Source organism: Conger conger, chromosome 10, assembly GCF_963514075.1.
Source record: "Conger conger chromosome 10, fConCon1.1, whole genome shotgun sequence".
Classification (NCBI taxonomy): Eukaryota; Metazoa; Chordata; class Actinopteri; order Anguilliformes; family Congridae; genus Conger; species Conger conger.
In genome coordinates this window covers 24,723,814-24,736,996 of record NC_083769.1, presented here as the reverse complement: position 1 = coordinate 24,736,996, position 13,183 = coordinate 24,723,814, and the positions used below count along the sequence as shown (strand labels likewise).

The window sequence follows — 13,183 nt, the reverse complement described above, 5'->3', positions numbered from 1 at the left end:
TGCCTGTGTGTGTGTGTGTATGTGTGTGCGCGCGCGCATGTGTGAGTATACGTGTGTGTGTGTGTGTGTGTGTGTGTGTGCAAGTATGTGCGTGTGTGCATGTGTGCGTGCGTGCGTGCATGTGTGTGTATGTGTGTGAGTATGCGTGTGTGAGTATGTGCTTGCGTGCGTGCGTGTGTATGTGCGTGTGTGTGATTGTGTGATTATGTGTGTGCATGTGCGTGTGTGCACGTGTATGTGTGCGTGCGTGTGAGTGTCTGTGTGTGCGTGCGTGTGTGTGTGTGTGTGTGTGTGTTCGTGTGCGTATGTGTATGTGTATGTGTGTGCGTGCGTGCGTCTATGTGTGTGTGTGCCTGTGTGTACGTGTATGTGCGTGTGTGTGTGTGTGTACGTGCGTGTGTCTATGTGTGTGTGTTTGTGTGAGTATGCGTGTGTGTGTGTGTGTGTGCGTGCGTGTGCGTAGAATGGGTCCTCACCACATCCACAGTGCTGAAGACGTGGCAGTAGTGGTGGCTGGTCTGCAGGTCCTTGGTGATGTAGGCGAAGGTACACAAGTCTTCAGGGTCCTGCGCAGCACAGGAGATGTTCCGAATCTCGTGCTCTGCGATGATGTTCTGGAGGGACAGACGGACAGACGAACGGACAGACAGGCTTCAGGGTCCCACTCTGACCAGACAACCCCCACCCAATCCACTGCAAAAATTAAATACCTCAACCGGACACAAGCCCAAACATAAATACCCAAATGGAGATTAGCGCCCAGTCAAAAGTACTGACACACCACGCTGTGTTCATGAAAGGTCGACCCCTGGTGTTTTAGACGGGTGGAACAGAAGGGGTGACCTTTCGCAAGCCGGACTGTGGGGGGTTGGATCAATGCCATCGCAGCAACCTGATCCCGGGACAGCCAAACTGCGGGAGCCCCCCACTCTGACACCAGGCCCTGCTGGGCCAACAGACGCCTCGGCGTGGCTTAGCTAAAGGGCCGGGTCACACTGGGGCCAGGGGAACAGGCACAGAGCAGGACAGCCCAACTCCACAGCAACCCATCTCTTAATTAGCTAAATGAACAAATGACTTAATCAGGCCGAGTTAATTTTCCCTCACTCGAGAAGCGGGACATTTAATGACCTCTATAAAACTGACTGGCATGGTGTACTCCCTCTTTCAATACTACAAGTATTACAACAAAAGCAACGAAGGCAAACACACACTCCAATCATACTAAGACAAGTCTAAGCGAAGAAATAAAGTAAAAATAAAAATGTTTAATCTCTGGTCTTTCACATGACTAGACCCATTGAGCAGGGAGTGTTAGGGGACCTGACCCACCTTATTGGCTGCGTCAATGAACTTCACCCCTTTGTATGTGATAGAGAGCATGATGGTGGGCACCTTCCTCATCTGCTCCGTCGACCTCTGAGAAAGATAGAGAGATAGACCGGGCTGAAATTATTCATCGAACGAGATGAAACGCAGCCAGACAAGGGGAGGTGACAGAACACAAAGACCTTGAGTGACACTGGGAGCTCTGAGCTTTCCAATCCATTAACTTCCCAACCATCACAGGTGTGCTCTGCTGTCGAGGGGCTGAACCCAATCAGGTCTCAGACAGTGCCTCAGGCCCCTGTGCTCTACACATTCACTGCAGCTGCACAACACACACGCAATGATGCTGGAGTCATCCAGATTCACTACAGTGTGTGTGTGTGTGTGTGTGTCTGTGTGTGTGTGTGTCTGACTGTGTGTGTGTCTGGCTGTGTGTGTGTCTGGCTGTGTGTGTGTCTGGCTGTGTGTGTGTCTGGCTGTGTGTGTGTCTGGCTGTGTGTGTGTCTGGCTGTGTGTGTGTCTGACTGTGTGTGTGTCTGACTGTGTGTGTGTCTGACTGTGTGTGTGTCTGACTGTGTGTGTGTCTGACTGTGTGTGTGTCTGGCTGTGTGTCAGTCAGTCAGTCACTGTGTCTGGCTGTGTGTGTGTCTGACTGTGTGTGTGTCTGACTGTGTGTGTGTCTGACTGTGTGTGTGTCTGACTGTGTGTGTGTCTGACTGTGTGTGTGCCTGTCTCTGTGTGTGTCTGCGTGTGTCTGTGTCTGCGTGTGTCTGTGTCTGCGCGTGTCTGTGTCTGCGCGTGTCTGTGTCTGCGCGTGTCTGTGTCTGCGCGTGTCTGTGTCTGCGCGTGTCTGTGTCTGCGCGTGTCTGTGTCTGCGCGTGTCTGTGTCTGCGTGTAAATGGTAAATGGTTGGCATTCATATAGCGCCTTTATCCAAAGCGCTGTACAATTGATGCTTCTCATTCACCCATTCATACACACACTCACACACCAACGGCGATTGGCTGCCATGCAAGGTGCCAACCAGCTCGTCAGGAGCATTTGGGGGTTAGGTGTCTTGCTCAGGGACACTTCGACACAGCCCAGGCGGGGGATCGAACCGGCAACCCTCCGACTGCCAGACGACTGCTCTTACTGCCTGAGCCATGTCGTGTGTGTGTGTGTGTGTCTGTGTGTGCGTCTGCATGTGTGTGTGTGTGTGCGTGTGTCTGTGTGCGTGTGTGTCTGTGTCTGTCTGTGTGTGCGTCTGCATGTACGCGTGTGTCTGTGTGTATGTGTGTGTGTGCGAGTGTGATTGTATGTGTGTGTGTCCTGGAAGATGTACTGAAACTGTAAGAGAATGCCTTTCCTGCCCCTGAAACAGCTGAGCTGACAAGTGAGAAGCAGGGAAGGAAACTGTCGCTCTCAAGCTCAGACCTCTCGTCAGGTGACGCAGTCTCATAAAACATTAGCTGATTAAAACACATAATTCAGGACTGCTTGAGAGCCAATGCTTCTACAGGCCGGTGGCCTCTGAGAGCAAACGCGATAACAGCTGACGTAAGGGGGCAGAAACTCAGATTTAGCCACTTCCACCTACTCTAAACGATGGAATACATTTAAGAACCTCTAGGCTTGGCACAAGCTGTGACAAAAAATAGATTGAAATTTGAAGTGAAATTTACTGCTGTGCATGAAGAGACTGGTTTAATGTCACTGCTCCAACAGGAGCTGGGGTAGCAGTATGCTTGACTTAAGGGGCCATTTCTCTCACTCCTACTTGGCAAACTCCTCATCTAGGCTTACAGCCCAGATAAAACACACATTGTCCTTTTTAGGGCTTTGCGGGGCAGAAAGTTATCTGAAAATGCAATTACATTACAGCATGCCACCACAGAAGGCCACCGATTTCATTTTGTTGTCCTGAGGCACCCCGAGTCCTTAGCAACGACAGCCATGTCCAAGGCTTTGCCTTATGATGGATTTAAAATGGCGGAATGCATTGCTGACCATGAGTGGCCAGACTGTTCCAACCCCTGTCAGTCACTGGGGGAGTTTAAATATTATGTGATTGGGTCATTCTGAAGGATTCCTACAGCAGGAGAGCCAATGAGCCAGAGCTCTATGGGTGAAGAGAGGCAGCAGGAGAGATAGACAGAGTGAGAGAGTGAGAGAACGAGAGAGAGAGAGAGAGAGAGAGAGAAAGCGAGAGAGCAAGTGAAAGACCTGCCGCTCCTCCTACCCTCATTTTAGCACAGGCATCCTGGGTGGACTCAGTGCCCCGCAGATCTTTGATGAGCATGGATCCCAGATACTGTGGAGAAAAGATAAGAGACACAGCGGAAGCCTGGTTACAATCTAAACACGCACGCACAGACGTGAAAACACACTGCGTTCTGCTCTATTAAACCAGAGAGGATTTGAGGGTAAATATTCAGCACACTGAACAAGTGTAGTATTATACACAAGGCCTAAAGTCTAGACAGACGAGACAATAAAATACAGATTAGCACGTCTGCCATTGAGAGCAATCACACTGATGATCTTGTACTTTTTATATATGGTCACAGATCTGTCAAACAATGTCTAGAAAGTCTAATGTGTGTTTTTCCAAAGAGGACTGAAAAGGAATGAATTGAAATCCCATTTATTTACTATGACAACGGAAAGAACCCGCACAACCACTTCAACTACTGCACTACGACAACTCCTAAAAGTGCAATACGAACGCAACGGAATGCATTGAGAATACATAAAAGGCTGTTATCTGCAGAGGACAGAAGTGTCAATGCCATAAGAAGAACATTGGCTGGTGAGGTGCTGGAGGGCTGCAGTCGTTCTGGAGGCGATGCTCACGTTAGCCTCGTAGCCGCAGGACTCGAAGATGAGCTTCTCGGGCTGGTGGTGCCAGTTCTGCACCGGGGCGTAGGGCGTGGCCAGGCTCGGGGGCCGCAGGGTCAGCCGGGGCTCCCGCTGCCGGTCCTCGTACCGATCCTGGAGGGGACACACAGACACACGCTCAGCCTCTTTCTCTCCATATCAGGGCTGCCCGGCTTTTGGACATTTGGTCAATAATAATAGGAATTTTTACCGTTGATTACATTACATGACATGACATTATTGGCATTTGGCAGAAGCTCTTATCCAGAGCGACGTACAGTTGATAGACTAAGCAGGAGACAGTCCTCCCCTTAACCGCTACGCTACAGGCCGTCCTGTACACTAAGCAGGGGACAATCATGGGCCTTTTAAACAAGCTACTGGCACCAGAGCACTGAAATGACTTTTCCCAAATGGTGCTGGAAGCAGAAACTGGATTGGAATTTAACTGGTTAACAGCTCAAAACCATCAGGCTGGGTGGGAAGCCCTGTAAGACAACCGGTTTGCAAAGGGCGCAATATAAAAACACTGATTTACTGTCTGCTGATATCCCCCAGCTGGCTTTGCTTTCTCAGGTCAGCTGATCTCTGGGCAGACAGACAGATGGACGGACGGACGGACGGACTCACGTGAGAGCGATGCCGTTCGCTCTGGGACCGCTGTGACGTGTCGTAGTCGGAGTCGCCACCTCTCCTCCTCCCAGAATCCACCGGGGGCAGGAGCGGGTCCATGGAGCGGCCGGTGTAGTCTATGTGACTGAGCGGGGATGAGGGCTGGGATACCAGGTCCTGACACTGAACACAAACACGCACGGACACGCACGGACACGCACGGACACGCACGGACACGCACGGACACACACACGGACACACACACGGACACACACACGGACACACACACGGACACACACACGGACACACACACGGACACACACACGGACACACACACGGACACACACGGACACACACGGACAGGTGTCATTCTCAAGCTCAGTGTCCAGTTCTGATGGAGTTCTGATCCCCCACTTTGCCACGGTCACCTCTTAAAAATCGCTTAATGTAGCTTTTGTCAGGAATATACGTATCAGTGTATACATACATGCTCCTCCTAATATGAATGGCATTCTAATGTGACAGACCTGGCTGCTTCTTGAGAAACTCTGAAGGGAATTCCAAGCTGAGCCCCAAAGGTTACGATCAATATCAAAAGGCTGATCTCATCACACTCTGCACAGCACTCTATTGTCTCTCTCCAAGTGGAATAACAGAAGTCAGCATTCGCGACCCACACTTGTGTTAAATGAGCCTTTTGCTCATTTTCCAGCAGCAAATTTTGAGAGTTTAGTACAGCTGGTTCACTCTTGCTCTTGGAGAGTTGTACAGTGGCTGGCTTTTGATCCCCGTAAAATCATCAACAATTTAGACCCAAGAAACCAGGTAGGCATATACAATTTTTAACATACTATCTTTAGTCTTTAGCCAAATATGGGTGAACTGGACACTGTTCCTGATAAATAAGATTTAAAAACCAACAAAATCAAAAGTTTTATCTTCTGCTTCAATTGAAACCAGGCCATTCAGCCCAGCAATGCTTGGCTTTTCCTACCCCTAGGTGGACCTACTGCTTAGTTTGCCTAAAAACGACATACTAGCACCGTATCAAACATGATTCTACCCATCGCAATGAGCAACATGCGCTGTGGCTTGCACACGGCAGTGGAGGGGCATGTATATGTCACTCACCCTGATTTGGGAGAGGCGCGGGGGCTTGACGGGGGGCTCCTCATAGGGCCGCTCCGCTAGAGAGGCGATGATGCGTTTCCTGTGTCCGAGCAGCGTGATCTTCAGCACCTGGAACAACGCGTGACACACAAGCTCAAGCACTCAGTCTGAGCTACACACAAACACACAGCAAGCACACCCTCCAAACACACATACTGTATATGTTCACTGAGTACATAGTCTGAGCTACACACAAACACACAGCAAGCACACCCTCCAAACACACATACTGTATATGTTCACTGAGTACATAGTCTGAGCCACACACAAACACACAACAAACACACCCTCCAAACACACATACTGTATATGTTCACTGAGTACATAGTCTGAGCTACACACAAACACACAGCAAGCACACCCTCCAAACACACATACTGTATATGTTCACTGAGTACATAGTCTGAGCTACACACAAACACACAGCAAGCACACCCTCCAAACACACGTTACATGTTCACTCAGTTTGGTCTACTACACGCATTACTGAACTGTCTCAGGCCTGTGGCCCTGGCCCACAGCATGCGCGCACAGCGATCACGCTGACACACGGCAGGTTAAACGGAGACCGCGTGGCTCTTACGTTGACGATCTCCAGCTCCCACAGGTTCTTCACACAGTCCAGGGTGCGGTAGCCGCTGGAGAGGAAGTTGTGCAGGTACTCCTGCAGGCCCAGCGTGTCCAGCCAGGAGGACAGAGACGTGCTGCCGTCACAGCCCAGCGCCTTCACCTGCAGGGGGAGACACTGAGTCACATGCCTACCGCCTGATCACACCAAGAAATGAAAATGCAGCCGGTGCCGCTTACTCCAGAGAACTGCTCAAGTACATAATACAGATCGATAAAATCAGAGCCCAGGGGATTCAGTAAGCCATACAATGGAATAAATCACTCCAGGGCTGTCTGTAGGGTGTGTAACTCTACACAGGGCTGTCTGTAGGGAGTGTAACTCTACACAGGGCTGTCTGTAGGGAGTGTAACTCTACACAGGGCTGTCTGTAGGGAGTGTAACTCTACACAGGGCTGTCTGTAGGGGGAATAACTCAATACAGGGCTGTCTATAGGGGTAGTAACTCTACAGGGCTGTCTGTAGGGGGAGTAACTCAATACAGGGCTGTCTGTAGGGGGAGTAAATCTCTACAGGGCTGTCTGTAGGGGGAGTAAATCAATACAGGGCTGTCTGTAGGGGGAGTAAATCAATACAGGGCTGTCTGTAGGGGGGGGGAGTAAATCAATACAGGGCTGTCTGTAGGGGGAGTAACTCTACAGGGCTGTCTGTAGGGGGAGTAACTCAATACAGGGCTCTATACAGGGGGAGTAAGTGTACATAGTTGTTAAGGAAGCAGGAACCCATCCTGAGCATTTCACAGCTGGTTGTGTGTAAAATGGCTGAATAGTTGCCTGCACAGCGCCTCCCTCTGGAGGGACCCACCTTGGGCAGGGAACGTGCCGCCTGCAGGAGCTTCCTCCGGTGGCCTGGGTCAGTGATCCCAATCTCCCGCAGGTCCTGCTCCTCCATCACATTACTGCCCTGTGCAGACAGGGGACAAAGGAGAACAGTCATGCACTTCATGTGCATTCACTGCAGTGAAGCTGTACCAGTGTGCTGACAACAGACACACGCACACACGCATACACGCATACGCATACACACACACGCATACACACCGCACACAGTTAACATAATTTTTCGGTGGGAGGCCACTGGCATCAGTCTCCCCCCACCCCTCACAAATGAAACGAGTCATCAATCATCCTGAATGATGATTCATCCCAAATGAACACTGCAACGCTTCTTAACGGACAGCCTCCGAGGAGAGCGCTTCCGTTAACGATTACTGCAGCACCTCACTCCCGTCACAGCCCTCTTCTTCCCACAGAGAACATTATCGAGCGTGTGTGTGTGTGTGTGTGTGTGCGCATGTCTATATGTGTGTGCGTGTGTGTGTGTATATGTGTGTGTGCGTGTGTGTATGTGTGTGTGTGTGTGTGTATGTCTATATGTGTGTGCGTGTCTATATGTGTGTGCGTGTGTGTATATGTGTGTGTGTGTGTGTGTGTGTGTATGTGCAGGGGGCTTTCATGCAGACCATCTACAGTTCCACATAAAACCACCCCCGGGCTCCCAGGCAGGAAAAATGGATGGCTAATCGATAGATCGACAAGCGCGTTGCGGGAGAAAAGGGCTGAATAATGGAAAAGCAGAGGAGGTCCATATTGATAGTTGGGGGGAGCAGGACAAAGACTACTAGATCAGCTGTCATTCAGGCCTATCTGCTTTTAGCAGTCACCAGCTTTCACAGAGGCCAGTGAATTAAAGTGGAATTACAGGCTATTACTTGGAAACACCCGTTATACGTGAGGTTTGACCACTTAGCTGAAGCATGGAAACAACATAAAGCAAGTAAATAAAATGCCCAAGCTATTTCAGGCTATAGAGGAGTTTGTATGCTCCGGTTACTGGTGTTGAAGCAAAAAAGCTTTACAAAACAAGAGGAATTTAAGAGAGAAAAGATATTGAAATCAAGAGAAGATATTAAAATGGACAGAGCATATACAATCAAATAGAGCAATAGAATACAATAATTAATCAGTTTAAAGATAATAATTAGTTTAAGGTGTGTGCACGCGTGTGAATGTGTGTGAGGGTGTGGGGTAGTGAACAGGGGCCTCTTGTGCCTTTTCATGTGTGGCGTGATATCTGTGCGCTGAAGGATTTAGCGTACGCATGTGAGGCTGAGAGATAAAGTGTGAAAGTGACTGAGAACCTGAGGATCAGTGCATACGACTGGGAGAGAGAATGAGAGAGAGAGAGAGAGAGAGAGGGGGAGAGGGAGAGATAACTGAAGGGAGTGGGTATTTGGGTACAAGAATGTGCATGTGCAGTGTATAAATGAACACAGTACACAAACATTGGGTGCTCAAGAGCATGCAGAGTGTGAGAAAGAAAAAGCTCATAGATTTGTGCCTTTGAGGCAGGGGTACGCACTCCACCAAGATGTAAAGGAAAAGCCTTAGACAGTCTCACGGTGAAAAGACCGTGGGCAGCTAATGAATCTTGCCCAGGTAAATGACAAGGGCTAATAAAGACAGGATCCAATCAGAGTGCAGCAGCTCCTCAGCCGATAGCCGCTGATGATATCTGACCTGCCGTCAATGCAAACTACGGGTCCATTCATCAGTCATTTCGGCAGCGCACTAAGGCGACGGTTAATGACAAATGTTAGTGCTGAATCGGATTATGTGTGTGTGTGTGTGTGTGTGTGTGTGTGTGTGTGTGACGGGTTGCCCTGGGGTGTCGATTAAGACAAAGCTATGCGTGAACAGCGACAGTCCCTGGTCTGAAAACGTTACCTCTTGTAAACTAGGAAGAAAGAAAGGAAGAGAGAAGATCAGACGGGGGTTTTTATCCGGTCCGGATTTTACGGAGGAGACGTTCCCGCCGGACGAGAGGAGTAGAGATTCGGCACAGCCTCGAGCGAGGCCGGCGGCATACGGTGGTGCGCGCCGTAAACATGACTCATCGATCTGTCGGCGCGTTCAAACGGCGGGAAGTGGGTTGTGTGGCTCCGGCGGATGGATACGGCGAACGGGGCTCCGGCAGGTCAGCTGAGCGTGCTGACAGCAGCCGCAAGCGCGTGAGGAGAGGCTGCAACATGGAGCGAGGCGCTGGCCACCCTGCTGTGCCCTTTCACAGAGTTTGCCCTTTTAGGCAGCACACCCTCCCCCAGGGTGTTGGCATGGTTACATGGGTGACCTCAGCACTGGGCTTTGGGTTGGCACGGTTACATGGGCGTCTGCAGTGTGGGGGAAAGCGATCTGGCCTCCACGTCCCGGGACTCTGGCCAGGGCGACGGATCAAGCTGCGTTACGGGCCAAAAGAGGGAGAGCTGAGCTGCAGTGGAGATTGGGTTGCTGGGCATTTGTCATTTGACTTGGCATTGAAGGAACTGAGAGAATCAAGCTCTGAACTGAGAAACCAAGCCCCTTAGAGCTTGCTGGGAGAGCAACGCCGCATAGTTAGACCTGTGCCATCCTCCTGTGCTCCAGGCACGGTATTACGTGTGGTGGAAGATAAACATGGGTCCCTGCTGACGAGAGGGTCCTGTGGGAATCGACGCGCTTTGTGAAGCTTTGCGCCAACACCTTTGGAAGCAATTCCCCCGGGAGTTGCTGCTGCATTCCCAAGCTCAGAAGCTTCATTTCTCAGTGAGGGAGAAGCAATCTTTCTTTCCAAGATTCTTTACTACAAAGACGCTACAAAATCCCTGCACACTGCACCAAGCATAGCTTTCCTTGGGCAGAAGGGAGGTATCAAAAAGGCTTTATACAAACAACACACCCTCTCTGCTGGCTAGACAAGGGCCAGACGGATTTCAAAGGCGACAGAAAGAAACATTCCTACATTCCATCTCAGTCCAAGGGCAATGGTGCAACTCTTGCCTAGTCAAGGGACATAATAGTCTGGACCTTGGAATTAAGAGTTCACTGGGATTTATGGATGGTGACCATGGATTACAGCTAACCTTGAAGGCCAAATTCGGCAGCCGTTCTGTTGTGGGGGCACAAGGCCTTACAAAACCTGACAATCATGCCGACACTAAATGCCAGCTGTGATAGTGATTTTAAACCAATCACTGTTTCCTGAGAAGAGCAATATCTTCTATTGGTTCAAATGTCTGACAGATCATTGTATCATTGTAAATCACCCACTTATAGTACAGGGTTCATGAAAGCTCACTGCCCTAAGCAGTCTGTAGAAAAGAATATTAACAATATTAAAAGCATTTGTATGCCTGGTGCCCAGAGAATGCAGCAGTGCCTCTGTGACAGGGAAATCCTGCTCATGGCACTACAATGAGACGAAGCTGCGTGCATTTGCACCCTCACCAGTCGAAAAGCTTTCCTTCATTTTCAGGAAAACAGTGGTCACATTAACCCAGAAGAGGGCACTGAGAGGCTTGGGGAAGAGGTCAGAGGATGCGGGAGAAAAAGGGTTCCACCAACTGAAAGCGGCTCCCTATTTTCAAAGAGAGGAAAGTCTGCATGTGGACCCCGTAGGGCAGATTCAACACATTTTTTACTGAAGACGAGACCCATTTGTCAGAGCATCTGCGTGATGTCGAAAATCCTTCAGCTGCAATCAGTCAAACTCGGAGGGTGCTCATGTAAGTGAAGGCACGTTTCATTACATCACATTTACGAGCAAGAAAAGACAGCAAAGGACATGAGAATCTGTACAGCTGTCATTGAAAAACAAAGTGAATTTCTGAAGAAGTGTAAAAGCCAGCGTACTGCACTTGACAGCTCATGGGTTTCTATCTTTGGGGGATAGCTGTGAAGTTTCCCGGCCCTGGATGAGCTGAGCAGATGTAACCCTAAAGGCGCCTGGCGCTGACATGCTGAAGAAAGCCTGCAAACCTGCAGTGACTCCAGTCGGGTCACTCCGTGTTCCCACCCAGGCGATCGTCCACACAGCTTCATTCCTGAACAAATTCTTAAAAACAACAGTAAATTATGCCACTTCTCCCCCATAGAAGGAGCCGCAAGCCTGTTGCAAGGCAATTAGCAATAGCAGAACAAGACACAGCCTCGTGGTTTCTCGTGGTTTAGCATCTGTAGCCTTCATTCAATAACCATTAGCTTTCAGGTACCTGGTCCCACCAAGAAAATTATACAGACATACTAACACAAACAAAAAACTTTAAAAGACTAAGTGAGGGATGGTGCTGTGAGTTTTATACAAAGGGGCGGGTTCCCTTTCCAAAAAAAGAACACACATCTGATGGAAAACTGAGGGCCAAGGAAGTAAACACATTTTTGTAAAAACAACCGTCTCAAACATGACAGCATTTCCTAGAAAAGCAATACATAAAATTCGGCATTAGCGTTCTTGGCAAACAGCCATTCAAACCTCCTAAAAAGATGAGCGTTTGAAATGTGCAGAACTGGTTTAATAAATTCTGTCTCTCCAAAAAATAGCTCTTGTACTGGCGCATACGCCATCAACTGCCACAGAAGCATGACAGCCAACAGAAACAGCTTGCTCCAGCTCAGATTTGAGCAACACTACACGCTTGCGTAAGTCTGCCAGTTGGCAGGCAATGGCAGCTATGGGTCGATCCCTTTCAGATGCTAGAACAACAAAAAGCAAGCATGTGAAAGGGGAGGCAGCTGCACAATAAGGCGGAGCATGGCAGTCCCGATAGGAATAGCCTTCGGTTCAGTTCTCCAGACTGTTAGCATTTCTCCTGGCCACAGCCACAAGTGCCTTTCTCACACTCCAAAGTAACTGCTAAAATAACAGTTCTCTAAGGACCCACAGACCTCAGAGGGGCACAGGAAGAGGAGCGCGTGTGAGTTTGTGTTTAAGAAAGTCAAGGCATGTCAGTGACTGAAACCTGGGTTTTTCAGGTTTATTAATGATATGGAGATTATGAACAGCTTCTAACATTCACAGATAAAATCATCCATTTTGATTTATGATTTCCCTTCAATCACATAGAATGTAATTGAAATATGGCTCAAGGGAATAACCATATGGATCAATAGGTATTATGAATGTGGAAATCAGCAGCATCTAGCCTTATATGCAGTCCACCGCTCCCAATATTGGTGGTAGGTAAATGTGCAAAAAATAGTTCAAGGTCTAGGCCCTAGACTCTAGGGGAATAAATATATGACTGAATGAAAAAATGCATGTATGGATGGATGAATAATATACAATTTTGGAAATAATATTGTTTTTTGGTCCTCATCATGTTAGCATGAAAGACACTGCCTGACAACCTTCCAAATCCCCGCAGTTCGTATTTTCAAAACAAACGCTTCTCATCTCAGTCTCATCTCTTTGTGAGGGAAATCTCATCTGACAACTACAGGACAAAAGCTGGGCCGGTATGATAATTTATGGAAAATGTAGCCGTTTTGCTAGGGCAGGCCCGTTCCTTTGATGTTTCTGGCATTATCACAGGAGTGTGTGATTACAAGCAAGGCCACCTCCGCCTGTCATCGCCATGGGACTCCAGTGACCTCCACCTTCAAGGTGGCTGAAGAAACAGAAATGCAGCGTTCGCTCAACGGGGTTCGTTCCCTCGGTCGCCGCACCGCTGCTGCCCTGCTCCAAACGCGCGCGCCCCACGCCCCATCACTGGTACACCTACCGCAGGAAGGGCTTCTCATTGCGCTCCGACTCAAAGCGAGAGAGAGAGTG

The 13,183-nt window shown here is 49.3% G+C and overlaps 1 protein-coding gene across 3 annotated transcripts in view; it reads right to left on the bottom strand.

Annotated features, from left to right (window-relative positions):
• The window catches only part of LOC133138399 (ankyrin repeat and SAM domain-containing protein 1A-like), a 94,846-nt gene that overhangs the window by 9,608 nt on the left and 72,055 nt on the right, over window positions 1-13,183 (bottom strand). For all 3 annotated transcript variants that reach the window (XM_061257126.1, XM_061257127.1, XM_061257129.1), the window contains 8 exons: window positions 7,403-7,501; window positions 6,554-6,700; window positions 5,932-6,039; window positions 4,819-4,983; window positions 4,165-4,302; window positions 3,551-3,622; window positions 1,333-1,419; window positions 477-614 (listed from right to left, as the gene is read on the bottom strand). In XM_061257126.1, the coding sequence (XP_061113110.1) occupies window positions 477-614; window positions 1,333-1,419; window positions 3,551-3,622; window positions 4,165-4,302; window positions 4,819-4,983; window positions 5,932-6,039; window positions 6,554-6,700; window positions 7,403-7,501 (954 nt within the window). The remainder of the gene's footprint in view (window positions 1-476; window positions 615-1,332; window positions 1,420-3,550; window positions 3,623-4,164; window positions 4,303-4,818; window positions 4,984-5,931; window positions 6,040-6,553; window positions 6,701-7,402; window positions 7,502-13,183) is intronic.